Here is a 26,353-nt window from a genome sequence, read left to right on the forward strand (position 1 = left end):
CATTGCACGAGAAAGCAGCTTTTCCACAGAGTCTCCCTATGGAATCCTACATAAACAATAGCAGTTAAATGCATCCAGAAATGATTTCCTCAATTCCTAATTTCTCAACCAAACAGTCTATGAATATCTGATCCCAGTCTACCCAAAAGCCTTCCCATCCCGCTCCGGAATCGCAAAATACCCTCCATGAGCATCCAAAAACTCCCGATCAGCAGGAAAGTGCATATCGCCGTACTCCTCTAACTCCCCGGCCGAATAGCTAGCAATCCTCGCGACATCCCGGACAACAAGCTGCTCAACCAGCCCCTCCTCCGCCAACGCGAACAAGAACCGAAGAACAAAGAACTGACTCGGCCCCGGTACCGTGTCGAAGTACTTTAGGGAAAACTTCATCTTGTCGTCCGCCTGGATCGTGCCGAGACGCCCGCAGTAGGCGGAATCACTGGTGATATCGGAGATATCCTGGTATTTCAGCATCTTCCGGTCGTATGGGATGCTCTGGTTGGGTGTCTGGACAGACTGGTATACATCGCACGTTGTGCTATCTGGGTGGATTAGTAGTAGGGCCCAGTGGGCGTCGTGGAGGCTGTCTTTGGGGTAGATCCCGAGGTACAGGCTGTATTCTGGGTCGTCTTGTGTTGGGTAGGGTTGCATTTGTATGGCTGCTTATGTTGAAGATTAGTTAGTGCGGGTTAGTAGGTTAGTAGGGATTCGCGAGGTTTTGTCGCTGTGTGGACGAGGTGACTAGCTTTTTTATACCTCTTTCTTTCTTTGTTGAGGTATACACGTTCATAGAGGTGGCCTTGGTTATTGTTCTCATGTGGTTAGGTTTCATGATTGGTGATCGAATGACAATGTAAGCTTGAGGTCTTTGTTATCATACTGTTTGAATTCGTCGTTGTTTGCATCATTGTTCTCTTTATAGATTCAAGGCCAACAGAGGAGAAGGCGGTGTTACGCAGAACAAGATAGAACCATGCTCCTGGTTAGATACCAGGGAAAATGAAATACCGTCATTGGCAACGTCATTTTTCTATCTTTCCAGTGCGTCTCAACGATTCCAACAGAAAGGACACGGTGATAATTCCGCCAGCGCGGTCGATCCGAAGAACAACATGAAGCTGAACGCTCCGAGAGATTCTTGCAGTCCACGTGAAGTCTCATCCCCAGTGCCGAAGATTACCCGGCTATCGCCTTGCAAGAAGAAGCGAGTGAGGATGTCAGCAGGCGCAAGGGTTCCACCAATGACGGATCCAAGGCCCGACACTCCGGCGATAGGTTCGTATTGTTTTGACCCCAAGTATAAGAAGGTCATGCGGTTTCCTCTTGCCTTCTAACGTCGTGAACAATAGTAAATATGCTTCCAAAGAGCGAAAAAGACAGACATGCAATCGAGAAAGCCGCTCGTCTTCGCGGCACCTGCTGGGGAGAGGAGTACGAGCGCATGATCTCGGGAATGCTGTACGTTGGCGATTCTACACCTTCCCATCCGTAGATGCATTGTACTGACTCCCTCTAGATACAGTCCTCTGGCCCCCGAACTCATCCAAGGCAGGGAAAAGGCGCGCCGACTCATAGCGGAATTCAACGCCCCGCCTCGACCCGACATCCCATTCTCAAAGACCGTCGCAAATCGCGAGGCAACATTGCAACAGCTATTCGGCCATGCTGATGACGGAGTATACATTGAAGCTCCGCTCTTCATAGACTACGGCTGCAATACCAGTGTCGGGAAGTCATTTTACGCGAATTTCAAGTGAGCACGCCCCATCCCCTCCCTCACTTAGTCTGCAACGACACCTCATAGCGATGACAGCCTTACCATCCTCGACTGTGGCCTCGTAACAATCGGCGACTACGTTGAGATCGGCCCCAACGTAAACATCATCACCGACGAGCATTATACGGAGATTAACGCGCGTCGTGCCAATCGCGGGAAGGAGTTTACGGGGCAGGTTGTTATCGGGAATGACTGCTGGATCGGAGGGAATGTCACGATTCTAGCCGGCGTGACGATCGGCGAGGGATGTACAATTGGAGCTGGGTCGGTTGTTAAAAAAGATATTCCCCCCTTTAGTATTGCTGTTGGAAGCCCGGCGAGGGTTATTCGGTCTGCAGGAAGACCGGAGGGCGAGGGAATCCTAGAAGGAGAGAGATAGCCCTGTATCGTAAAGGTGGTCGACGCTATGGTTAACATCACCCTGAACTGTCTTTGATGTACCCCATTTTCTTAAGTTCACTGTGATAAGTATGTGGGCGATCCCACTCCGGATCAAAGCTGTTCCTGAGGGTTCCCATCCCCATCGGAACCGCCCCTCCAGGCCCGTCAAACGGATTAGGCCCATCACCGTACATAAAGTCCATCACTTCGCGTCCAACCCAGACACCAAACCCGGTATTTATCTGGTAAGTCATTTGTTCAGTTCCAATTTCAATTCTTGGACGTATGGAAGGATGCCGGTTTCGCCAATTTAATTTCTCGCGCATATCCCATAGAAGTGCTGACCAAGATCCTCCGTGATCCAAAAAGTGGAGGAAGCTCAGGTGGACCGAGCGCAGGGTGTCCGCACAAGAAGCGAGAAAGGATACCAGATCGTCTTTATCAACAAGGAACCCCGAGAGTCCAAAATGCTGGAGGTTGCTCTAGACATCCACCGGAAATACAGTGCGCAGAGATACAAACTGGGCACGGAATCCACCACTAACCCAAGGGGGTGTACCATCACCTGCTGGGTCACATTCAACATTTGTATAAAGGCTGATTCGCTGTAAGTTCTTTGCATCACGGAGTGCTGCGTGGAGGAGTCCGCTCCTGTAACACCGCCATGCCCTACGTTCCTGTCCACCAACCAAGAGAGTGAGATCAAGTCGGGTGAAGTTTGGTCGCCGAAGCAGGGCTGCGAAGTCGCAGTATTCGTGGTTATCGTCCTCAAAGACGCGACAGTTGATCCCGGTCTCGAGGAAATTAACGTCAACAATCAGCTCGGAGACATGGTGCTCGGCGTACTGGGCAAGGGCGTGTGTTACAATGCAGAAACCACGGAATCTCCGCTTCGTGGTCTCAAGTTTCCATGCGCAGGCCTCAGGTGTACTGTCCCCATGTGGGTGAATTGGCCAACCACGCGGGATAGGATAGTTGAATCCCCTGGGAAAAGCCCGGATCATGGGTGTCTCGTATAGGGGGGCAAATATCCAGCCATGTGCAGCGGGAGTAATAGTGATTCGCTCCAGGGCCGGGAATCGGCGCAGCCCGTAAGCCAGAGCTTCGGCATCTTTGTTGAATATGATAGCATCTTCTTCCTGCTGGACAAGGTTCTGGTAGTACTGCCAGCAGATACGGAGGGGCAGCTGTGAGGGGATCTCCTCTTTGGCGTATTCGAAATTCTCCCGGCACCCTCTAACAAACCAGTGGGGACACCTCTCGTCGAGCTCCATCCGGGAATGGCTGTCAATGTCGCGGTTGAGAGGGGAGGCATTTAGGCGGGCGTCGTCTCAGATGATCTCTTTGATGCGATGACGAGATTCTTGACTATCTGCAATTTGCCGGAAGACGGAAATATTGAGGGGATTTGCAGAGAGGAAGACTCGAGTGAGTCGCAGCCGCGTGACGTTACAGGCTTGTCTGCAAGTTAAGCGCAGGGCTTTTATAGCGCTATTTTGGAGAAAATCACAGATTAAAGCTATTATCTCGACAGGAAGATGTAATAGAGACCCCATCTTGCAAAAAGTCCTAGAGGATGTCTTTGGCCGCAGAGAGGACGGATCAGTCAGTCCGTGGTGTGATTCAAGCCGCAAGACACTCAGCTTCCCACGTGATTGCCGCAGCTGCCTCCAGCTTTGTTAGTCTGATTCCTCCTTTTATTATTCGTATGTTTACCGTGACCGCAGCCTTGCCGCCGGATTCGACGAATCAGACCTTCATCCTTTGCTGGTTGTGCATGGTTGGTCACATCGGGATGGTGAAGACCTCGCTCCAGTCCCAGTCGAAGTCCAATCCAGAGACAGTGCTCCAGTCAACGCAAAGCTCGCCCTCACCAAACTGAAACCCCATCGTATCTGGTCCCTGAGGGGAAAATTGCTGCGTTCTGAACTCGATGGCATTATAGCGAGAAGAGGAAGGCGCAGTGTCAGTGCCACTGCGGCTCTGAGTCGGAGGTATCCCCTGCCCCTGTCTGATTCGCACCTCCCCGAAGTAAGGAATGACCGCTTTGTACGGCTCATCTCCGTCGTACCGGCCGTGTGCAGCTGCGTAGAGATACCCCAGCAGGTCGGCCGCCTGCCTGGCTACAGCACATTCCATTGCTCGAGAGAGCTGGTTGAGTGTCTGCCTAAGGTGGTTGATTTCCGCCCAGTCCGCCTTATCCTGTTGGATATCCCTCGCATCCGTCGGAGAAATCAAATGAATGACCAGCACAATCGCCGCGGTAAAAACTTGGAAGTCCATCAAATCGCAGATCAGCAGTTGGCCCTGGCTGCAGTATCGGAGTCCATGGTAGTGCTCGATCATCGCCCTCGCCGCTGTTAGCGAGGTGCTTCGGCTATGCGTGTACGGATCTCCATCCGCTGGTCCTCGAAGCATATATGGGAAATGAATATTTTTCAACAGGAAATTGTAGTAGAATTTGCCAACCTGCTTCGTGAAGACTTCCGCCACCGAGAGATCGGCACAGTTGGGCAGATCCCACTCGATAGGCATCATTTCTCGCATGGTGAAGTGGTCGCGCTCGATATCCAGTGTCATGGAGTAATCTAACGCCGCGATATTGAGATTTCGATCCGCAATGCGACCTGCAATTACTCCCATGTGGCGCAAAATTCGGGCGTGGGGATCGTCGTTGGGTAATGTCAACATCCTTGGATGCGAGTCCGGCACCGAGTATGGGAGGCCCAACACCATGGAAAGCTGTCGGTCAAATACCCAAATCTGCATCCAAATGGAGTTCATTTTCTCGGTTGCAAGTCCCTGAAGCAAGGCTGAGTTGATGGCGCAACGGAACGTGAGCCATGCCTTGCGGGGCTTAGCCATGTTGACACATAGCTTGCACTGAAGCATGAGGCATTCGAGAAAGGTGATCCCTTTCTGCGTATCATAGGGGTTCCCCAAGAGCACCTCAGCGCCTTTCATGTACGCGTCCAACAAGACCCTTCGGGGACACGGCAGATGATTTTGACGCGAATCAAAACTTGATGGAAGCTGCTGGATACACAGTGCTAGCCAGAGCACGCCCTTGGCCACGATTTCAGAGCTCTGGGAATCGAATGAATCGTTCACGAACCTAGTCGCTGAGCGAATATCCGGTCCTTGTGATGAGTGGACGACCTGCACGAAACCAGGAGGGAGGACTGGCCACAGCGGCCAGTACTTTTTCGTCAATTCTAGGACGCAATGCAAGTCATTGGGGTGCAACCTGAGTGCCCGTAGTGATTGAATAGTCTGCTCACTCTGAGTGAGAGTCGACTGAGGCTGGGCCGGTGAATGGGCGGTGCTTTCGACCAGAAGAGCCCGCTGCAGCAAGTCGAGGAGCGGGCCTTCCGAGGTATTCACTTGTTCCACTGGGCGAGCATTCTCATCGACCCGGTCATCCGCTTCATCTCGGACGTATGTCGGACAAAGATGGGTCAAGGCGTGGGTTGCGGTCATCTCCTTCTGACTCACAGCGAGTCCATGATTTGTTCCGTGAAGCTGACCTACCATACGCTCAAGCTGCTGTATTCTCTCATCCAAAGTCTCGACGGACCTCTCCTGGTCCGAAGGCGATGCTCTAGCCACTCCCTGCTTTCGGCATGCTGTAGAATGCGCCTCGCATTGGCAGCATACATCACCATGTGGCGGATAGATGCAACGGACCTTCCGCCGACGACATTCGGTACAGCTTTTTGTCCCCAGGCGCATTCTTTTAAATTGCGCGGGGCCGTGGCCGAGGTTCTGCACCATCTCGACTGTCCTCGAGGGTGGTCCGCTGAAAGAGAAGTTCCAGTTGTGGGGCGAAAATCATGCCACAAGGAACAACTAAAACTGCAATCGAAGAGATCTCGTTATCTCCGGTGCTCATGCGAATGAGTGATGCATCGAGATACGGAGAGTCGTGGAGAGAAGTGGCGTCAAAAGCCTCGGTCGAACTCGGACCAACTCGCTCGAATTCGGAGAGACAATTGGCTATATCAGCATCCCAGAGCATGACAGTCGACAGCATCTTTTCACCCATCTCACAAGTCAAAACGTTCATTCAAGATGAGTCTCACCGATCAAATTGCTGCCATCCTCGCCAAAATCAATGAGTTTCCCGAAGAGCTCAGGAACCCCATCCTCAAAGCAAATGCCCAGTTCCAAGACTCCTTCGACCCACGCACCGCAATCCAAATCGGCCAGACTATCCCGGAATTCCGCCTCCCAAATGCCGTGGATGAAGAAGTCTCGAGCGCAGATCTTCTCTCTCAGGGACCGCTCCTGATCACCTTCTATCGAGGCACGTGGTGCCCGTTCTGCGACCTCGCCGTCGCCGCTCTCCAGAAACACCTCGATGAATTCAAAGCCAGGCGCGTGACACTGGTCGCTATAACTCCCGAACTACCTGACTTCTCACTTTCGATGACGGAGAAGCATAATCTTCGCTTTCCCGTCCTGACTGATCGCGGAAACGCGTATGCGGAGAAACTCGGCCTACTTTTCAGGATGCCGGATAGTCTGAGACCGATATTCGACAGGATAGAACACGGATTGAAGGGGCATAATGGGGATGATTCGTTTACTGTGCCGATTCCTGCGACGATTTTGGTGGACAAGGAAGGTGTTGTGAGAAATGCATTTATTGACCCGGACTACACGAAGAGGCTTGAGCCGGCTGTTGCCATTGAGTGGATCGATGCGTTGAATCATTAATTCATGTGCGATTGTACATAAACACGTTGAATGTCGATTATCAGATGTCCTGCTTATCGTCGCTTGGGTGAATTATCTTCCGAACCCCTCGTTCTACCAACTGACAGAGGCAGTCGTCCCCTTGGTTTTAGGCGCTGCTGCGGCGCTACTGCGCTTTGGTCACGCACGATGGCTGTCCCAAAGATCCTGGTTCGCAGCATCATCCGCGCTCCTGCGAGTCTGCTGCGGCAACGGAGAGCCCCGGTATCCTTTGTCTCTGGTTCATCTGAAGTGAACTCAGTTTGGACTCTCAAATTGCTCGATGCTGCCTCTTCCCTCGAGGGAGATGGATCAGATGCATTCAAAATCCATTCACTTCCGACTGAATTCAAATTGCGTCTGTCTTCCTCTTACCCGAAGTTCCCCTGTTTGCCAGGATCCGGTTTTTCGCACAGGTTGCCTCACGATGAAGTTGTCCCCTTCTCTTCTCCCTGTGTTCGCAGCCTTGCCCGTGGTGACCGCCGACTGCGCTGTGTACACGGTGAAGGACGGTGATACATGTGCAAGCATTGGTCGAGCAAACAATGCCACCTACGCTCAGCTGCTCGCCCGGAACTCGGAGATAGACACGCGCTGCTCGTATGTCTGCTCTACGATGTGTATCACCGGTAACCAAGCTGCTAACCTTACAGGAATCTGGGCGATATCATCGGCTCTGAGCTCGGTGTCAGCAATCCACTAGGCGATTATGCCATTCCAACCAACACTATAGGCTCACCAGACATTATGACTACTATTGCGTACGGATCTCTCCCACGCGTCTGTAAACGAGACTTGCCCTCCTAGCCCTGTGCCAACCCCAACCCCAGACCAAACAAACTCTCGCTGCGCAGAGTACTACCTGGTTGAAGCCGGCCAGGATTGCGGAACAATCACCACAGAATTCGAACTCACTCTGGATAATTTGTAAGTTGCCCCGCGAGCTCATTACCGGAACGATCCTGCTGACGGCTACAGTCTGTTTCTAAAAACCCTCAGGTCTGGGAGAACTGCACTAATCTGATGCGTGACTACTACTACTGTGTCAAGCCAGTGGGCTACATCACAACCTACCCCGGTTATGGCAGCTCGGCCACAACAGACCCCTTCGAACCGATCCCTTGTACCCCATTGCCCGACCCAGGTCCAGGGAACAGAGACCCTTTCGCAAACTATCCCTCCACCTTCCCAGTCATCCCGCTTGCCAATGGAACGCGACGGGACTGCTACCAGTCAGTCCCTCCCAAATTTGAGATGAAGAAGTGTGGAATCTGATTTTTTCCAGTTACGTCTGGTTTGATAATATCACTGACAACGCAGCTGCCGACTACTGGGGTTTGGCTATGGTTGCTGATATCAGTCCAGAGGTTAGTTCCCCTTGTCGTCTAGTATGAGCTACTTTACTTACCAGGAAATAACACCGAGAAGGAGATTGTGGAACCCATCTCTTAGCGAAAACAGCACGAGCGTTGGACCACCCCGAACAATAACATTGGTTGACGACGAAATCGCCACAGCTTATAGTAATGCCTATGCGTACCCCTGTACCCTGTCCGCGACCTCCTCCTACTGCATCCGTGTCGCATCTCCCACGTCCAGTACCAGCCACCTCTCCTATATGGGCGTAAATATAACCGCTAACTGCTAGTAGCAACTGTTAAACCCCTCAGAACACCCAGCCCGCGCGCGAATGGCGAAGTCGCAAACTGCACCGCATGGCACCGCCTTAAGGCTGAGTGGGCCACCTGCCAGCTCTTCCTCGACGGTGTCCACTTGTCGATAGAGCAGTTCTATGCCATGAATCCCAGTGTCAAGGATGACTGCTCTGGTTTTGTTCTGGGGACGTACTATTGTCTCTCCACCTACCCAGGAGGTGCACCACGGGGGCAACCGGCCTATGATGGGCCTCCAACCACGACCGCAACCGCAACCACACCTCCCCCGTTCCACAACGGCGGCTACGACCCCCACGCCAACCCAGACCGGGATGGTCAAGAATTGAGACGAGTTCTATTATGTGGTCAAGGGCGATACGTGCTACGATATTGCGCAGGACAATGATATCAGCCTTGACGAGTTCAACAGGTGGAATCCTGCTGCTGGCAAGGATGATTGCTCCGGGCTTCAAGCTGATGTTTATGTTTGTGTGGGTGTTGACGACAGCACAACTAACACCACGCCAGCGCCAATGTCCACCTCGGTGGTCGTCGCAATCCCAAAGCCGACATAGCCGGGCACGGTGGACAGCCTGTGACACAACGGATGCTATGATCTGGCTGTAGCAGAGGGCATCGCCTTGGCAGACTTTTACACTTGGAATCTAGCAACGAAGGAGACTGCTCTGGGCTGCAGGCAAATGTATATGGTTGTGTTGGGCCGCTTTAGCCGAGTCAGCTTGGGTAAATATATAGTTATTGAACAGGAGTCTCCAAGCTCGAATTCCATTTACTTAGCACGAACACGGAGAATCAAGAACAGAGATCTCTGACGAGGAGATCCAAGAAGTATGATCAGGTAGAGTCTCAATGACAGGGAGACCTTGTCAACCCCCCAGCGCGCTCGCAATAACCACCCCAAGTACTAGGTACACCCCCAGTCTGCCAGCCGTAGCTCTTTGGTAAACTTCCTCCGCGCCAGACGAACACCCAAACTGTTGCAACTCATCCGACTGCTGCAAGCACGTTTGCAGGCTCTCCAGCGTCGCTTCTGTAGCATTGCAGTAAGCAGTGCAGTTGTCGTCCCCGGAGAAACCGATATTATCGTCAGGAGATTGGCAGCACCCACGCAGGGTTTCCAGCGGGTCGTGTGTCGCGTTCCATTCTTGGTAGAGTGGGAGATTGCAGTAGTTGTCCCACGGGAGGACTGGGGTGGCAACGCTGTGAGCGCAACGGTCAGGGCCGCTGGACATGATGGTGAGGGTGGGGGGTGGATCAAAGTTGGTGGGCTGGTGTCGTTATACCAATATGTACGGGTGTTGCTCGCTGTTGATAGCACGCACGGCCGAAGAGAGACACCAGTGTAGGGGTTGCGTCGCAGGTCAAAAAGTCGGTTTATTGGAAGGCCAGGCAAACAGAAGGAATGGTCAGGGAGCTTTCATCTGGGGAGCTGCTGCAATGACGCAGCAGCGAACACCCGGCCCCCAATCCTTCCCCAGGAATACGGGATCGGCCACCAGTGAGGCGCAGGATCTTGAGCCCGACCACCCAAGATCAACACCACGGACGAATGATCTTGCATTGAGTGTGAATCAGCGGACCACCTCACAAGGCGCACAGGCAAACTGAGTAACATCTCGCGATTGTCGGCGGCGATTGTCGCTACCGAGAACCAAACAGGAGATATTTCAGCCCTTCGCAGCAACAAAGCAACACTTCTCTGATTCGATCAGATATTACGCACCTCCGCTCGCATTATTCCAGTGCCAGTTTATATTAATGCTTTTCGCATTCTCCAACCAAACACCTGGGATCCAGCATGTGTGACTTAATGCACTTCATAGATTATGTAACCACAGCACAACAGCCCACGTGGCGAGTCTCAGCCAATCAGATACCTCGAACGATCCTTCTTTCCTCGCCTCGCGTCTTGACATCTCCAAACTCCACTGGGCATCAATATAAAGACGCATCCCCCCAAAATGTCATAAACCATGCGATCCGTTTACGAAGGCATCCTCGACATGCTCACCTTCTTCCTCAGCCTGTTCTTCACGGGGGTCTCCCTCGCCGCCGTGGACAGCTTCTATCCGCCCTTGAATCACACCACGTACATCACCAATGCCTCCCTGGGTTCATATGGCGGGGTTTTCAGCGCCCCCTCCGACCAGGCCAGTCCGCCGCCGTCGGAGATTGTCTATAATTACTGCTCTATGCCGCATCCGCATGTAGATACCTATTCCCTCCCGCAACCGGTCGCGAATCACTCCGTGTCTGCGAAGCTGGTCTACCTGGAGTACCTCCAGCGTCATCAGCGTCGGACGCCGTACAACATCCTCCCCGGAGGAGAGGTCCGTTACTGATCCCACTTTTCTGAGTTATACCGATTCTGACCCCGTCTAGAACCAAGAATATAACTGCGACAACATCCACCCGCATCTGTTCGCTGCCCCCGCAACGGGCGGCCCACCCCCATTGCAGGTCTACGCACAGACATACACAGACCCGACAAACCCCTTCCTAACACACTACGTCAATGGCTCATGCCAGTACCCCCAGCTCACAATCGGCGGGTACCTAGACGGCTTCCAGCACGGCCGCGACCTGCGCGCCGTGTACGGTGCAAAACTCGGGCTGATCCCAGAGACGCTGCACGAGAACGACAAGCGCGTCTGGTTCCGCTCGAGTTCCTCGCCACTAACCCAGGGTTCGGCGGGCGGCGTCCTCCGCGGTCTCTGGCCGGAGTATAAGGGTCCCCTCCCGCTGCATCAACAGGCGTCGAGCGTGGACACGGTGAATCGCGGATTCCCCTGCGCCGCGCGAGATACGACTCTCGACGCGATCCAGTCCTCGCCCGAATGGGACGAGTATATTCAGGTTACGGCGCAACTGCGTGATCACCTTGCGGATTTATTCGACGCGCGGGATTCAGCTGACTGGCTGGAGACGTGGGATCACTTCGCGGATAATTTCCAGGCCCGTCTGTGCAACGGGTATAACCTGCCCTGTCGACTTGGTGACGAGTCGCAGTGTGTCTCGAAAGAGCAGGCGTTCACGGTCTTCCGTGCGGGTGACTGGATGTATAACTACTGGTGGCGAGGGAACGCGAACGTCACGGAGTACATCCAGGTGATTGAGGGGATGTTTATTGCTGAGATTGCTCGGAAATTCGAGGCTGTGCGGGAGCGTCGATCGGATATCGTGTACAGTCATAATTTCGTCCATGATGGCGATATTGCCCCGTTGCTCGGGGCTTTGGGAATTCGGGCGCTCAGGTGGCCGGGGATGGCGGCAAATATTGCGTTTGAGATTTGGTATGTTCTCGTGAAGTTGTTGTCTATGTTTTTCCAGCTGGAGTAGAAATTGGGTGGCTAACTTCTCAGGGAAACTTCCGCTGGGGGCTTCTATGCGAGGGTTTTGTATAGTGGACGGGCTATTGAGACGATTCACGGGACGCTGGAGTGGATTCCTTTAACGAAGTTGATTGATATCCTCAGTGTCTATATTCCAGAGGATATATTTGCATTGTGTGGTTGAGCTCCGGGCTTTTATAGGATGAATACCCTATCTTTGAAGAGCTGGGTAGCGTATAGAAACCCGACCTTGAGCAGACTTATCTTCAAAGGCCCCCCGAGATAGAACAGCCATAAAAATTCATCATTCGCCTGAAGCCTGCCGCTTCGCCTTCTGGCTCCGTCCCAGGACCACTGTGCTCAAATCCCCAACTGGCAAGGCGATGGGGAAATCCACGGCTTCCAGAATCTGCGTCAGGAAGATGTGCCAAATTGGAACACACAGCGCGAGATTAAATGCGCCTCCGGCCTGCACACCATTAGCCAGTCTACCTCTATTTTGCATAGATAAAGCAGCCTCACAACTTGTAAGCGATGCGCAAGCTCCTCCGCGCCATTGGCCCGCTGGAAGAAGGAGGCCGCAGTGAGCACAAAGGTGATAACGAGGAGGAACAGCGCGCTGAAGAGACAGAGGTTCGTTCGGATCGAGCAGATGAGATAGATGAATGTCAGCAGGGCGAGGAAGACGTAGTAGAATGCTGGAATCTGTTAGTAAGACATCGTCAGGTAGAGAGGGCGGATTGCCCACCAACGGTCGCAGCGTATGATTCGGTCTGTTGGCCCTCAAACGAATTCCCGGTTGGAGAGTAGTTTGCGCCAGTGCCGAAGAAGGGCATCAACGTTGCGCCCTGGACGAGCCAGAATGTTCCTTCGAGGGCATGTAAGTCATGCGCATTGGCACCAGTGGCAAGTCGCCCGTACCATATGTGAAGAACAGAGCGCAGGAGAAGGTATTCCCAATAATCCACTCGCCAATGCCTCCGAGAAGTTGGACAAGTCCTCCAAAGAAGATGTAGACCGGCCTATACAACAGGATCGATGAGGAACTTCCCACGCATTGTCGGAGGAGAACTCACAGAATAGCGCCTCCATTACCCCCAGCGCCTCTCCATCCCATCAAAATGCAGGAATTCGGCGTCGCAGCCAGCAAGAATCCCATCAGGCAAATCGGCGTGGGATTCCCCAGCTTCTTGCGCAGGTCACCCGTAACAGAAGGATGTTTGGGACTCAGGTAGAGCTTCTCGAAAGTCTCGCGCGAAATGGGCAAAAAGAGACTCTCCGCCGTTTTCATGCGGTTGAGAGTCTCTTCGGAAATCTCGGGGGTGATATCGCTTGCCATGATGGGTTATACGGTCGCACAGTGTAAAGGTCAGTCGGAGGACACACGCATGCTAAGCAATCCCAAGGAATCCAGGAAGGCTTAAGTGGGCGCCGCAAGTCTTGTCTTGTCTTGTCTTCGCCTTCCTCCGTCACCCCCGGCCCTCGATTCCCTCGTCTCCGCCAACCACATCGTCGTCTCGGGGAGGATTTGCGGGGGAAGTGCGGGGGAAGAGGGTCTTGATGGGTCCGGCCTGCGCTTCACTCTCAGAAAATTCTGGGTCAAGAAGGCTTTACCGAGGGAAAACTGGGTACCTCAGGGGTAGATAGCCGGATTTGAAGCCGCCAGCCTTCTGAGCATGCGGAGAGTCTCCGCAATGCGGTCATGGAGGCAAATTGACAAGCAGGCAGCGATTCAGCTTGAAGGGTTAATGCAGGTCCGAGCCTGCCATGCAGCCTTCTTCTGCGGTAAAAGGCTCCAGATTATTCTGAAGTTGAGGCCCAAATAAGTTTCTCGATCAACGTTGGACACATCGAGTCTTGAGAGCGTCTTCCTCAAGCGGCCAGGAGAACTGGTCATGGGATCGCTCCTCGCTCTGCTGCTCTCATCGGTCTCTTGGGAGAGAAAAGGGCCCCGAACTTCAGCAGACAAAGCTGTCATTCACAACTGCGATCCAGAGGATGCGAGCGCGCCACATTTCTCCAGTCATGCTGAGGCCTCGTGTTGGAAGAGGCCAAACACGTCAAGTTACTTTCTGCGAGATTTCCGCCAAAAATTCCCGCAAATCAGAGCTCCTTCGTCCTTTATGATGTGCCTGTGGTGCTGTGGGATTGGATGAGGGAAGGAGTGATGGAGGAGACGGGCTCTGAGCCGACAGCTGTGTTGGCTTTGGACTTCGGAGCGCCAGCTTGTTCCGGTGAGAGGTGACTTGCATCTCCTCGAGTTGTGGCCATAGTTCCAGCGCTCAAGTGCGTTGGTCTGATCGGGCAAGCATTTTGGAATCTTCCCAAAATGGTAACCTGTCACGCGAACCAAGGTCCCATTTGGCGTGCCCTGCGGCTGACGACCCTGTCAATCCGCCTCGCGGTGCAGGGGTTTGTCGCCTTCGCCCTCCTCTTGACCTCCACAATCGTATTCCCCAGCAGACACGAGCTCGCGCACCCGCTGACACGATTCTGGATGCGCACAGCGAGGGTTCTCGTTCCTCACCTCCATCAGCTGCTGGCTTCTGAGGGACACCCATCTCCGGCATTCAAAAGTGGGCAGGATCGTGAGTTCTTCTGCGCTATCTCATGTTGCCTCGGCCTCGTTTTACGTTTGGAGTGCCGTCCAGAGCGATGGAGAGACGATTCAGCCACTTCAGGATGTGGTTGTCCGGAGAGTTGCTTGGGCTGGACGGACTCTTTGGGGGTTGATCATCCCATCGGTTAGAGATTCAATCCCAAGGGAGCGGAAATGAGGGCGGCTTCCATTTGAATGTTGCGAGCAATCCATCTTTCCCGGAATGGGGAGAATCGGCGAGGTGCGGCGACTCCGAAGAGTCATATCCGTGCTCAACAACGCACTCTTCGCGAGGTGTGACAGTCCAGAGGAGGGAGGAGCGATGGCGGCTCTGAGTCTGGGTTTCTTCACTCGGGGCAATTTCTGAGAGCCAAGCTCTCAGAAGCTCAACGAGTGGAGGTGCCGAAGTCCGAGCCTTGTGTTCCAAGGTTCGCTTTGGTGCATCCCCTTCTGTCTGATGAAGCGGAGATCGCCCGCGGCTTGGACCGTGCAGTTCGTATTCTGGACCTGAGACGAAGTTGACAGTCACCACAGCTGAGCATCGGGGATTTGACTTGATTGATGACTGGTGGAATCTCTCTATATTTATCGTCCAGCCCGCCGATCCTCGTATCTCGCGAATCACCACCTCTTGAAGAAACGCCCGTGTCGATCACTTCTAGACGAGATGAGGCTCCCCTCGAGTATTTAAGGCTGTTGATCAGCCGCTTCCCATGGAAGAGAGAGACAGAGTTTCTCAATCGAGCCTTTCCCAAGTCTTCAATCCACCATGCGAGCGACCACGATCTTCGCTGCCCTCACTGCGGCTGTCACCGCGCTTGCGCAGCTCCCTGATTCTCCTCGCTTCGACTTGTCCACTCCGTCCTACGACCTCTGGCGGAGCAAGAAGACGGCCTCAAATACCGTCCAGCAGTCGTTCACCTTCGATCAAGTCAATCGCCGTCTCTTCATTGTCAACCGCAAACCTGGCTCCGAACTCGAATCCGGCGACCTCACCATTAGTGAGCTCGACTTCTCCGGAAATCTCCTTGGCTCCATGGACTTGATCGCCTGCGGCCACGGGGTGAACATCGCCGCAGAATCCGTCGGAAGCGATACCTACATCTGGTCGGAGACTGATGCTGCCGCCAGCGGCTACGGCAAGGCACTCTGGCGCTTCAAGTTTGAGGATGGAAAGACCCTCGACAGCGCGGATGCTGAACCAGAGAGGATCATACCCTTTGACAGGTTCGAGCGCGGAACTGCAACAATTGACGCCATCCATGAGAAGTTCGTCCTTCGATACCAATATGAGGGTGCCCAGAATATCGCCGTTTTCGAGCTGGACGACGCAAAGGCATACAATTTCTCGAACGCGTTGGTGGACTGGCCGCTCCCCCAGATCAAGGACGATCTCGGTGGGCTCAGCAATGTCAATCAGGGGTATACCGTGTACGGACGCTACGTTTATCTTCTGACCGGCGAATCGTACGACGCCAGCGGTGGGGTCCTAAACTCGGAAGTCACGGCGCTGGATTTGAATACTGGGGACGTCGTTCAGGGTCCGCTCCTGACCAAGGCCGGATCGACGCTGGAGTTCCGCGAGCCCGAGGGTTTGGCCGTCTATCAGACTGCTGATGGGGAAGCAAGGCTGTTCTTGGGTTTCTCCTCCGGGTCGGCAGGGGATCGGAGGAGCAACCTGTTCTACAAGAATGTGCTGATCTAGCCTGTCGGCATGTAAATTAGTGATTCTGCTACCCTACCTGTATACATTAGATGTGTCAATGTTGGTCAAGATAAGTCAGCTAATGTCCCAATAGATCATACTGTCCAACGCTCGGTGAGTTCGAGCTTCAACTGGTAAAATCTACTAAGGTGTTTCAAACGAGGAAACATAAGTTGACCAGTGGTTCGAATCAAATTCATTGCTTCAGTGCGACAACCAATCCTTGGAACTGCCACAAGTGGTCATCTTCGGGGACGAAGATATATATTGATGCTGCCGGGAAGGCTAACCCGTAACCACCCCCACCACTTTCTTGCATAAGCTCTCAGCAACTCTTCCTCAGTTGCTATTGAGATGCTGGCGATGAAAAGAACCAATGGAGTGGATCTTGCGAATTGGAGTGGATCTTGCGAATTGGCAAGTCAGTGGAAGCTTCCGAGAGGACAGCCTGACAGGGACAGTCACGTGACAAGGTGTATTTATAGCAGCGACCGGGCCAAGAGCGGCAGCCTCAGGCACCATCTTCCTTTGTTTTTTCTTCAGGGGAGCTCTGGGGGGCTTCTGTTTCCCTCCCATCGCGGTCTTCCATCCTCTGTTCCCTCCAATTGCAGCGATGCTTGAGTCATGTCCGGTATTCAACAAAGAAGGCACTCGCCGGCCTCCAAAGACGAACATCGAGACAGGGCTGAAGGACGATGCTGGCTGACGGGGTGGCTGTGTCACCCGCGCAGCATTTGCCTTCGTTGGACAACCAGCTGAGGTTCATTAAATAGGCTGGCCCTTCCCCTCCTTGGCGCTCGGTTGTTTGAAGCTTCGTCCAACGCTCCAGAACAATTGGCCGCCCGTGATGGCTCCTGATGCGACAAACGCGCCCCGGGTGTCGCGATTCTCTGAATCTGTGTCGTCCTGGAATCCTTTCGATTTAGGGGATCGGTCGAATTTTCGCTATGAGTCCGCCGCGTCGAGTGAGAGCGAGCCTGAACCGCATGTTGGTTTGGGGATATCGCGGTCGTCGCCTCCCACTCACTCGCGGTCCATAAGCTACGACGAGACAGCGACTCTCGCTCCCTCTCCAAGCAACCGGGCTTCATCGCGTTTCGCTGGTTCGCAAACTGCGCTTTTGGACGAAAATTCGCCTCCGCTCAGATGCCCGACCTCAAAAACCATCGTCCATCGCCGATTAGGGTGGGTGCCGGTTACCATCCTGGTGCTCGCCTTCTACTCGACCATCGTCTCCGGCCTCTACCTCGTCGTGGCGTTCCTGAAACCTCGGTATGGGAAATTTATTGGGGTGGATGGGAAGCTGGCCTCGTCGACGGCGAGTTTGCTCAGCACATTGTTTGCAAAGACAGTGGAGCTGGCATATGTGACTGTCTGCGTGGCCTTTCTGGGGCAGGTGCTTACCCGTCGGGCGATCACAAAGGGTTCCCGCGGCATCTCGATTGCCGACATGAGTATGCGATCGTGGATTATGCAGCCTGGATCATTGATTGTGCATTGGGAGAGTCTGAGATATTCAGGTTGGACGATACTCGGGGCGATTACGTTAACCGCGACGTTGGTAGCGATGCTCTACACGACGGCTGCCGAAGCTCTTGGTATGCCTCGTATTCCAACTGGATTCATTAATGCTAACGAATCAGTGACCCCCAAGTTACGCATGGGTCCACTCGAGGACCGAATTCTCGTCGGTGACGTTTATACTTCCTTCGCCAACACAGCCTTCCTTGCCGATAATTGCGAGACCCCGGTTGCCCTTGATGCTGACCCGGAATACCGAAACATCACCTGTCTAGATATACAACATGCCGGCCAGGCATACCACAACTACCAAGCCTTCCTCCACACGTGGGCCCTCGCCACTGAAGGAACGCGGTCGAGTCCCACCGACCTCGCATCGCGCCCTCGTCCTACCGGATCGGTCAACGATAACACCACAGTGACAGGGAGCTGGATTGATAAAGCCGATATGGCCGAGCTCTCGGAGCGATATGGCCGCATCGTGCATAATGTAACCGCTGCGATGCCGCACGGAGGCATTATCGCCGCTGCGAATCACCATACAAACGGCATCACCCAACCTAAGGATACCTCGGGGGAGGGAAACTATGACATGGAAGCATCGGTTCCATCGCCCGCAGTCAATGTGCTGTGCGTGGGGATGGACGCGGCCGAGCTAGCACCCCTCGTCTACACCGAATGGCCTAACACGGAGGGAAAATTCGACCCGGTGAAGTGGACAACCGAAGTTCCGGACAACGTCCCAGGCCCTGACGACTGGCGCAACCGTACCGTCGTCGATGACATTTTCGGGTTCGGACCCGACTACCCAGGCTCAACCCCCCCGATATTCGGCAAATTGCCCAAGCCGCACAACACTATCCTCAATGTTACGGGTCCTTACGCCCCAGGCACCATCTATCTTCTGGGAGCACCGCCTAAGAACGCGAAGCCTGAGTATGTCCTCTGCTCGCTCAGAGCCAAACAGTCGCCCCTCTGCTCGACTCGATACCATGTGACAGCCAGCGGCTCACAGCTCACGACGAGATGTGAGGAGGACCATCCACTCCAGTATAATCTCCGCATGCCCCACGCGACAGACGGAGATTGGCAGCCGGATTGGAAATACATAGCCTCGGAATGGGGGCTCTCACTGTCTCTCAACACTGGTATCACGGACGGATTGTCTAGCAACGCCCGTCTGCTCATGCAATTCGCCCCCCAAACACCGTCATTGAGTCCCGACCTCCCCTCGCTAAGCGAGGCCCTTGCCGTTATGGCAGGGAATACCCTCCTCATGAGCTCTGCAAATGCGCCATTCACCCCCTTCTGGAACTACTCAGCTCCTCAAAACATCCTCCCTGAGCCGGTCACGCAGTCGTTTAACGCAACCCTCCGCTCCGTCGAATACGCGTCTGGAGGCACCCAGCAGTGGCAGGGCATATTCTACCCCATCCTTATCTTCGCATTCATCACCAGCGCACTCTGTCTGGCATTCATGCTTCTCGAAGTCCGCGGAAAGCAACTAACCGACTTCACGGAGCCGCAGAATCTCTTCGCTCTCGCGATGAACAGCCCCTCTACGGCGCGGTTGCAGGGTGCTTGCGGCGGTGGTCCAGATGGGCGGCAGCTCAAGGAGCGGTGGTACGTCGCCATGGAGGAGGAAGACGAGCATTATTATATCCGCACCAAAGCGGAAGAGCACACGCCCCGGCTGTCGACCATGAATCTGCGGCGGTCGGTTGTCGAAATAGAGCTCGAGGAGCCCGGGGGGTTGAAGCCGGGGACGCCGGCGATGGATGAGTATCGTCGGCTGTCGGCGAGGAGGAGTTGGTTGTCAAGGTTTTATTAGCGTTTGATCATCAGTGCATGAATGATACCAGTGATAGAGCTCTTAATGGGTGGTCTATGTATATTTATGAATTAGAATTAATGTATCCCTCCATCACTGAAGTTCGCCGGCGGTGTCTTCTAGCAACAAGTCGCTCTCAAAGAGTATCTAACCCCGGTGGACTCGTCTTTCAACACGGTCTCAACTCACAACAGTTGAAGCCCCAAACCCAATGACACCCTCAAGTGCCGCCCCAGCAGACCAAAACTTCACCTTCGGAAACCCAACTCCATCGCCATGCCACTGCAGCGTCTCCTCACCGTCTTCCAATTTACCAGGATACGACAAACCCCACGTCCCCTTGAAACTCGGCTTAATCAACAACCACGGATTCTTCCGCCCGTTCTCTGGATCATCCGTCCCGATAGCAGCATCCTGAACTCCTGGTGGCCATCTCGATTTCAAGAGAGGCGGCTGCACGATTGCCAAGGGGGCTAGTCTCGGTAGTGGAAGCTTCGGTAGCGATGATTCCTTGAGGAGCACCGTGAAGAAGGGGACCTTGGGGTTTAGCGGTGCGGGCGAGTCCGGCGAGTGGTAGACTTTCAGGGCGAGGCCTGATTTTCCGGTACCGACGGGTTGGAAGTCAAAGACTGCGCGCTGTTTGGGGATGTCTGCACATGTTAGCAGCCCCTCTTATAGGTTACACAAAGGGTTCCCCTGGGGGGCGGGTACTCCAATTCCTCCTCCCATTCCAGACACTCGCGTCCGTCGAGACGTAGATCGTGCTGATTCGCATCTCTGCCTTCCCAGTATGCGGATTGACGGCTCGCCCCGGGATAAGAATGAGCTCGTCGTACGGACCAACCTCTGAATCCTCGTATCGGACGATCATGACGCCCTTGATCAATCCATGGCGGTACTGTGACTTCCCACCTGGGAGTTTCTGGAGCGCCTCGGCGTGCAGGGATTCGAAGGGGTGGTATGCGCCGGGTGGGAGGGCGCCCTGCAGGATCCCCGGGGTGTTGTTTGGGTTTTGCGGTTGTGGTGGGCTGCTGCCGTCATCGGCGTCGGTGTAGAGGAATATCCAGGCTTTGGCTTTGAGGGTCCACGGGGGAGGGGCGACGGGGATGGACTCGTTGGGAGGGAAGGAGCCGGGTTTGGAGGGCGTGGGAGGCGGTGGGATGAAGTCTACCATTTGCTCAACCTTGATGGCCTTCTGATTGAAAGAGTTGAGGGGGAATAAAAGCTGATGCAGAGGTAGGTAAGCTTATATTTCGTCAGGTGGCATGCGAGCAAACAATGCATGACCCAACTTGGAAGGCTCGGGCCGCATTCCCCCCTTGAAGGAATTTATCCTCGACTTGTTTTGGTGTGAACAACGTAAAATAGTCTAAATTTAAGTATATCTTCGGTGTATTCCCCCATAGGCACAGCCAGATACCAGCCTATCATGGCCTCGGTTCTCGATCCTCGGCTTGAGCACGGCGAAATCGGCATCTCTGGTGGATCTGATGATCTATGGCATTCCACCGCAAGATCACCACATATCGCGTCCGGACATTTTCACAGCTGACATGGGGCACGGAATCCCAAGTCCACATCTGATCCCATTGTTCTCACGAATGTTAATTGTGCGTCTGGCTCCTTCGTGACAATCTTGTCGGTTAGAGACAGTTGTCTCCTCTTAAGAGTACCTTAGACAAGTAAGGCAGCCCAAATAATCATCCACCCAGAGGTAACGTATTCGCGATCGAGGCCCGAGCCCTTCCTCAAGGGTTAGCCATTAATCTACGAAGTATACGGGACAACTGACATTTGCAAGAAGTGACGCCTGCCCGACACCCATATTTCTACCAATCCATGCGAGACACTTTCTCATGTACTCTCGCATCTCTGGCGAAACTCCTGGCAGTTTTGACAGCGCGTAGATCGGGTGCATGAGGAGTAAGCCTCCAGCGGCTCGGCCAGCGTTGGATATCTCCTGCCTGCCGTTGTTGCGCAGGAACGTTTCAACGTCCTCAGTCAGATGATACGGGATAGAGGCCAGTATGCCCTCGACCTGCAGATGTAGGTCTTGTGTGTTTGTGGAACGGTTGGAGCTGTCGTTCAGTATGTCGGACACCTGGATCATGATGCTTATCAAGAGGCACCGAGCTGTCCGCGAGATGTTCCAGATCGCTGCAAAGTAGAAGTCGCAGTATTTGTCTACTCGGACTGGCCAGTAACCAGCCTCAGGGGAGGATTTCGCAGACCGAGTGGTCATGGTAATGTGTCCAATGGTGGCTGGTTTCACTTTAGCAGTCTGGGCCTGTTGCCAGTGCGCCAGATCGCTGCTCAACGCTGCGGCGTCTTCCTTGAGCGTACCCAGTCTATCAAAATCGAATGGCCCAGAAGAACGCGATAACAGAGCCTCCGCCTCCTTGAACACTGGCATAAGTCTCACCAACAAGCTGTCGAGATCTTTTCCTCGGCCACGAGAGCACATGGGCGAGAACATCCCGCCGTCCTGCAGCAGGATTAGGATCGAACTAGAAGCATGTAGTGGTCGTCTTTACCTGGGATTTATTGCCTAACAGTGACCGTCCCGAGCCAACAGCCTCCAAGAGAGCGAGAGGGTTATTCTTGATCTTCAGTAGAGCCGCTAAGCCGCCTGCATGTGCCCGGTGGTTCCCTAAATCAGTGTTTCCAGCCATGATCATCTTGCTGTCATTAGTCTGAATCGCTTGGGTTCGGGTGGACTGAGAAGATGTACCTCATATAGTCCGAGTAATATCGCCATTACGGCGATTTCTTCCCTGTTTGCAACTTCAGGGCATTCGATCGCATGCGCCAGCGACTTCAGCAAGTCATAGTAAAGCATCTCAGCTTTCCGAACGAGCAAAGGGCGATTCAGCTTCAAACCGTGGTTGGCAAAGGCGACAGCACAACAGGCCCTTGATACTTGGGACTGCAATCCTAATCGACGAACCATTGGCTCAAGCCCCCCCAGGAAGCCGCGGAAATAGGCAGCGTTGGGTGGAACAAGGCAGTAGTCATGAAAGAACGCTCCAAGTACAACTTTTTCTATCATGTCGCGGGTCATGTCTTCGGGAACGGTATCTGGCGGGACGATGTTGGATCCTGGGAGGGGAACACGGGCGGACAGGGTGCATTTCCGCGCCATGGAGTTGTCCGGAATGTGTGCTCGACTCAAAGCGTGATGTCGGAAGATGAGGTTTGCCTTGTCCTCGTATCCCCGGCAGAAACGGCCTGAATTTACGCATCGTAGACATGACTGCCCTGTGTGGTGAGAAGATATTCCTGGAAGACGCGCAGCTGCAGATTGACAGGCGTATACATACGGGACGGGTCTCATCGCACTACCTTAACGTCAGTCCTCGAAAGCGCTCGTAAGGTTGTTTATTGTGGACTACCTTCTTCCTGCGTTTTTTGCAGGTGTGACAGCCTCTTGAAGGGCCTAAATACACCATTGCGACGTGGCAGTCTCGGAGATCGGCGACAGTGAAGGGCGAGGGAGAGAGATCGTATCGCGAGACGCCTCATGAAGCCCCCTCCGTCGGGCTAACGCAGCGCGAATCTGTCCTCAGCTCGGCCCATCGAGCTCGTGAGCTCGGAGATAGCAGGTTCCAGTCTCTTTCTGCCTTCACAGACACCCGGCCCGGAGATAAGCCTCGCAATGGCCTGAAACGGTGACAATCCCGAGCCGCATTTCCGAGTCCGAGGGCTTTCCACACAATCCCCCCCAAAGAAGGCCATATATAATCTCTTGAAGCTTGTCAATTGCATTGTGCTTTTCACTCAGAAGTTTCAAGGCAAGAAAAATGAGCGACCATCGCCCTGACACCGCTAACCAGGCCCCAAGCTTCGGCGAGAAGCATGCAAACCACGATCAAGAAGCCTCGCCAGAACGGCTCTCGAAACCTCCCACAGGCCCTAGTCCTCCTCCAGACGGGGGGCTTGTTGCATGGCTCCACGTTGCCGGAGGGTTCATGCTCTTTTTCAACACCTGGGGCTTGCTCAACACGTTCGGAGTCTTCCAGACCTACTACGAGTCAGGCTCGCTGTTCAGGCGATCCTCCTCCGATATCTCATGGATCGGCTCTGTGCAAGCGACAATGCTTCTCTTGGTCGGTTTCGTCACTGGACCGATCTACGACCGTGGCTATCTGCGTGCCCTTCTGGTGACTGGTAGTTTCGGCATCGTCTTCGGAACGATGATGCTCAGCTTATGCAAAGAGTATTGGCAGGTCCTCCTCGCGCAGGGTTTCTGCGTCGGTATCGGCGCTGGCTGCCTTTTCGTTCCCTGCGTCTCGCTGCTCCCGACCTACTTCAGCTCCAAGCTTGGTGCTGCCCTCGGTCTCGCCGTGTCCGGCTCCTCTCTCGGAGGTATCATCTACCCCATCGTGCTCAACCGCCTCATCGAGCCCATTGGCTTCGCCTGGTCAGTCCGCGTCATTGGCTTCATCGCCCTGGGAACGCTGCTCCTCCCCATCACCGTGATGAAGCAGCGCATCAAACCGCCCAAACCCCGAGATCTCATCGACTGGTCCGCCTTTACGGATATCCCTTACATGACCCTCGTCATCGGCGGCCTGATCGCCTTCATGTCCCTCTTCACGCTCTTCTTCTACATCTCCTACGTCGGCACCGCGCGCAACCTCACGTCAAACGAGATGGCCTTTTATCTGGTCCCCATCCTCAACGCAGCCAGCTGTTTCGGCCGGACAATCCCAAATGCCATGGCTGATAAGCTCGGCCCGTTCAACCTCATCACGCCGTGCTGCGCGATGGTTGGCATCCTCATCCTCTGCTTGATTACCGTATCGAGTGAAGCGGGTCTCATTGTCATCGCCGTCTTCTCGGGGTTCTTCACCGGTGCGCTGATTGGGCTTCCACCGCTCTGTTTCGTTGCATTGACCGAAGACAAGAGCAAGATCGGAACGCGGCTTGGGATGGGATTTGGGATGATGTCGTTTGGTGTTCTTGCTGGGGGGCCGGGCTCAGGGGATATCCTTGGGGGTGACATGAACTGGAATGGGCTTTGGGTGTTTGGGGGCGTGAGTGCTCTGGTTGCGGCGGGGATTCTCCTGGCGTTGAGGATTGCGAAGTTTGGCTTCGCGTTGAGAGTTAAGGCATAAAAACTGCAGCAGTTTACCTGGAGTTGTCTGGAATATACGTTGGATTATAGAATAGATCAATGCTCACACTTCTCTTCTCTTGAAATCCTCTTGTACGTCTTACCAAAGCTAACAGCAGAGACAATCACAGAGAAACAACAATCTTCTTCGCAGACACTCCCTTGTCCATCAAATCCACAGCCTTCTGCACGCTCTCCAGCCCCTTCCCAACAACCCACGGCTCCGGCGCCGGCACAAACGTCTTCGCCTTCAGCGCCTTCGGCAAGAAGTCCTCGTAGACAGCCTTCCCCACCGCATTATCCTTCAATGTCGTCCCGAATATCATCTTGACCGCGACGTCCGCGGGAGCCTTGAACCCGCGCTTCGTGGTAGATACGAACTTGACCCCATCGGCGCGCTGAACAACGTCCACAGTGAGCTGGGTAGCGTTTGATCCGACAGAGCCAATGCAGTCGAGAGCACCAGCTAGTTTCTTCCCGGACAATGCGGCGACGATGTCGTCGACGACAGTAGCGGAATTGTAATCAAACACCGCTTTGGCCCCGAGATTCTGCACATACTCGAAGTTCTTCGGCGACGCAGTCGTGTATACCTCGTACCCGGCCGCGACGGCCAGTTGGATGGCGCTGCTCCCGACGCTGCTGGCGCCGCCCCATATCAGCAAGGCGTTCCCGGTGGGCTGCGCACGCGGCTCAGTCGGATACTGCAGGTTCAAGAAATCATCCTGGAACAGACCGACTGCCGCCGTCGAGAGTCCAAGCGGAATGACAGCGGCGCTCTCATAGCTTATCTCATCGGGGATATGTGACGCTAAGGTCGTGTTCAGCACGGTGTATGCTTGGAATCCGCTGTGCTCATTTGTCTTGGAGACCATCCCGAGGGCGTGTCCGATGACGCGGTCGCCTGGTCTGAATCGGGTCACGCTCGGCCCGACTTCGATGACTTCGCCGGCGACATCTTGGCCGAGGATGGCAGGGAAGTTGAGCGGCCACCAGGTTGTTTGTTGGAGGTTGGGGTCGATAGGGTTGACAGCGAGGGCGTGGTTCTTGACGAGGATTTCATGTTCGGAGGGTTTGGTGAGCGGTGCTTCTTTGACGACGAAGGGGTGGGCTTTGGCCTCGAGGATCCAGGCGGCGTAGTTAGAGGGCATCTTGATCGCAGTTGCCTTCAAAGTGAGAAAAAGTTGGAAAGTAGATTGATGTTGTCGGGGGAGTATGAGATCGGATCATTCTTCTGCGAGCATTAGGGCTATATATACTTTCCTATTCGGAGCTCTGCCACGACGTGCATTCGGACTCACTCGTATTTCCGAGATAGAAACATGGCGATGCCCACTATCTCCGACCATTCTGCTCCTACCTTCGACTTCAATCTCCGAATGTATTAGCAATCCTCGCACGGAGCGCTCACGTCTGTCGCCCGCGGGCAGCTTCAGCGTTTCCCAATTCGGCTAGCGTTGCGCGCCTGCCCAGGGCGGATTTCTCAGACTTTCGGATCCTTCTGACTGCGCGTCGGCGGGCCGCGTGTTCTGGAGTTTCTTGAGGAGCCATATCATTCGAGCAAAGCCAACGGAAAGAATACGAGGATACAGTGGAAAAGGTGCAGAGAGGGATGCGTCCACCTGGGCAGTTGGTTGCTGTTGAAAAGTTGGGTCGTTGTTTGTTTGTCCCGAGC

The 26,353-nt window shown here is 54.1% G+C and overlaps 16 protein-coding genes across 16 annotated transcripts; 8 read left to right on the forward strand and 8 right to left on the reverse strand.

The window, feature by feature from the left end:
- Nucleotides 1-36: 36 nt before the first annotated feature.
- On the reverse strand, nt 37-804 carry BJX67DRAFT_77459 (uncharacterized protein). The gene has a single exon (XM_071035431.1). It carries the CDS (start codon nt 652-654, stop codon nt 139-141), a length of 516 nt encoding a protein of 171 aa, XP_070886769.1. The 5' UTR covers nt 655-804; the 3' UTR covers nt 37-138.
- A 457-nt stretch (nt 805-1,261) lies between these two features.
- On the forward strand, nt 1,262-1,830 carry BJX67DRAFT_77461 (maltose acetyltransferase-domain-containing protein). Its single transcript, XM_071035432.1, has 2 exons — nt 1,262-1,461; nt 1,520-1,830. The coding sequence occupies exons 1-2, from the start codon at nt 1,358-1,360 to the stop codon at nt 1,758-1,760; spliced, it is 345 nt and encodes a 114-aa protein (XP_070886770.1). The 5' UTR covers nt 1,262-1,357; the 3' UTR covers nt 1,761-1,830.
- A 571-nt stretch (nt 1,831-2,401) lies between these two features.
- BJX67DRAFT_77469 (uncharacterized protein) lies at nt 2,402-3,691 on the reverse strand. The gene has a single exon (XM_071035433.1). The coding sequence runs from the start codon at nt 3,433-3,435 to the stop codon at nt 2,644-2,646; it is 792 nt and encodes a 263-aa protein (XP_070886771.1). The 5' UTR covers nt 3,436-3,691; the 3' UTR covers nt 2,402-2,643.
- A 255-nt stretch (nt 3,692-3,946) lies between these two features.
- BJX67DRAFT_380732 (fungal specific transcription factor domain-containing protein) lies at nt 3,947-5,641 on the reverse strand (the record flags this gene model as incomplete). Its single annotated transcript, XM_071032854.1, has 1 exon — nt 3,947-5,641. One exon carries the CDS (start codon nt 5,639-5,641, stop codon nt 3,947-3,949), a length of 1,695 nt encoding a protein of 564 aa, XP_070886772.1.
- A 442-nt stretch (nt 5,642-6,083) lies between these two features.
- Nucleotides 6,084-7,030, forward strand: BJX67DRAFT_77494 (peroxiredoxin-like family protein). The gene has a single exon (XM_071035434.1). It carries the CDS (start codon nt 6,233-6,235, stop codon nt 6,878-6,880), a length of 648 nt encoding a protein of 215 aa, XP_070886773.1. The 5' UTR covers nt 6,084-6,232; the 3' UTR covers nt 6,881-7,030.
- A 295-nt stretch (nt 7,031-7,325) lies between these two features.
- BJX67DRAFT_380734 (LysM peptidoglycan-binding domain-containing protein) lies at nt 7,326-9,128 on the forward strand (the record flags this gene model as incomplete). Its single annotated transcript, XM_071032855.1, has 7 exons — nt 7,326-7,498; nt 7,552-7,678; nt 7,877-8,130; nt 8,184-8,265; nt 8,310-8,496; nt 8,550-8,905; nt 8,952-9,128. The coding sequence occupies 7 exons, from the start codon at nt 7,326-7,328 to the stop codon at nt 9,126-9,128; spliced, it is 1,356 nt and encodes a 451-aa protein (XP_070886774.1).
- Nucleotides 9,129-9,336: 208 nt separating this feature from the next.
- On the reverse strand, nt 9,337-10,000 carry BJX67DRAFT_352269 (uncharacterized protein). Its single transcript, XM_071029001.1, has one exon. The coding sequence runs from the start codon at nt 9,804-9,806 to the stop codon at nt 9,441-9,443; it is 366 nt and encodes a 121-aa protein (XP_070886775.1). The 5' UTR covers nt 9,807-10,000; the 3' UTR covers nt 9,337-9,440.
- Nucleotides 10,001-10,396: 396 nt separating this feature from the next.
- On the forward strand, nt 10,397-12,375 carry BJX67DRAFT_77500 (histidine phosphatase family protein). Its single transcript, XM_071035435.1, has 3 exons — nt 10,397-10,904; nt 10,957-11,867; nt 11,937-12,375. Exons 1-3 carry the CDS (start codon nt 10,548-10,550, stop codon nt 12,088-12,090), a joined length of 1,422 nt encoding a protein of 473 aa, XP_070886776.1. The 5' UTR covers nt 10,397-10,547; the 3' UTR covers nt 12,091-12,375.
- BJX67DRAFT_387657 (putative plasma membrane ammonium transporter (Ato3)) lies at nt 12,211-13,566 on the reverse strand (the record flags this gene model as incomplete). Its single annotated transcript, XM_071034251.1, has 5 exons — nt 12,983-13,566; nt 12,828-12,928; nt 12,655-12,774; nt 12,429-12,604; nt 12,211-12,375 (listed from the first exon to the last, which is right to left on the reverse strand). The coding sequence occupies exons 1-5, from the start codon at nt 13,243-13,245 to the stop codon at nt 12,211-12,213; spliced, it is 825 nt and encodes a 274-aa protein (XP_070886777.1). The 5' UTR covers nt 13,246-13,566.
- A 582-nt stretch (nt 13,567-14,148) lies between these two features.
- BJX67DRAFT_77520 (uncharacterized protein) lies at nt 14,149-14,773 on the forward strand. The gene has a single exon (XM_071035437.1). The coding sequence runs from the start codon at nt 14,236-14,238 to the stop codon at nt 14,653-14,655; it is 420 nt and encodes a 139-aa protein (XP_070886778.1). The 5' UTR covers nt 14,149-14,235; the 3' UTR covers nt 14,656-14,773.
- A 387-nt stretch (nt 14,774-15,160) lies between these two features.
- BJX67DRAFT_77518 (putative FacC-like extracellular signaling protein) lies at nt 15,161-16,387 on the forward strand. Its single transcript, XM_071035436.1, has one exon. The coding sequence runs from the start codon at nt 15,275-15,277 to the stop codon at nt 16,208-16,210; it is 936 nt and encodes a 311-aa protein (XP_070886779.1). The 5' UTR covers nt 15,161-15,274; the 3' UTR covers nt 16,211-16,387.
- A 670-nt stretch (nt 16,388-17,057) lies between these two features.
- BJX67DRAFT_371777 (uncharacterized protein) lies at nt 17,058-19,562 on the forward strand (the record flags this gene model as incomplete). The annotated part of the gene is made up of 2 exons (XM_071031135.1): nt 17,058-17,808; nt 17,854-19,562. 2 exons carry the CDS (start codon nt 17,058-17,060, stop codon nt 19,560-19,562), a joined length of 2,460 nt encoding a protein of 819 aa, XP_070886780.1.
- A 101-nt stretch (nt 19,563-19,663) lies between these two features.
- Nucleotides 19,664-20,654, reverse strand: BJX67DRAFT_352280 (uncharacterized protein; the record flags this gene model as incomplete). Its single annotated transcript, XM_071029002.1, has 2 exons — nt 20,274-20,654; nt 19,664-20,212 (listed from the first exon to the last, which is right to left on the reverse strand). Coding segments are annotated over exons 1-2 (625 nt in total), but the record flags the coding sequence as incomplete, so codon positions are not given.
- Nucleotides 20,655-21,236: 582 nt separating this feature from the next.
- Nucleotides 21,237-22,704, reverse strand: BJX67DRAFT_380741 (putative C6 transcription factor; the record flags this gene model as incomplete). Its single annotated transcript, XM_071032856.1, has 4 exons — nt 21,237-21,305; nt 21,355-22,047; nt 22,097-22,240; nt 22,294-22,704. 4 exons carry the CDS (start codon nt 22,702-22,704, stop codon nt 21,237-21,239), a joined length of 1,317 nt encoding a protein of 438 aa, XP_070886782.1.
- Nucleotides 22,705-22,811: 107 nt separating this feature from the next.
- BJX67DRAFT_371778 (major facilitator superfamily domain-containing protein) lies at nt 22,812-24,679 on the forward strand (the record flags this gene model as incomplete). The annotated part of the gene is made up of 2 exons (XM_071031136.1): nt 22,812-22,827; nt 23,436-24,679. The coding sequence occupies 2 exons, from the start codon at nt 22,812-22,814 to the stop codon at nt 24,677-24,679; spliced, it is 1,260 nt and encodes a 419-aa protein (XP_070886783.1).
- A 96-nt stretch (nt 24,680-24,775) lies between these two features.
- BJX67DRAFT_387661 (zinc-binding alcohol dehydrogenase family protein) lies at nt 24,776-25,829 on the reverse strand (the record flags this gene model as incomplete). The annotated part of the gene is made up of 1 exon (XM_071034252.1): nt 24,776-25,829. The coding sequence occupies one exon, from the start codon at nt 25,827-25,829 to the stop codon at nt 24,804-24,806; it is 1,026 nt and encodes a 341-aa protein (XP_070886784.1). The 3' UTR covers nt 24,776-24,803.
- Between the last annotated feature and the right edge of the window lie 524 nt (nt 25,830-26,353).

The sequence above is a fragment of the Aspergillus lucknowensis genome (assembly GCF_044049455.1).
Source record: "Aspergillus lucknowensis strain CBS 449.75 chromosome Unknown BJX67scaffold_17, whole genome shotgun sequence".
NCBI classification, from domain to species: Eukaryota; Fungi; Ascomycota; class Eurotiomycetes; order Eurotiales; family Aspergillaceae; genus Aspergillus; species Aspergillus lucknowensis.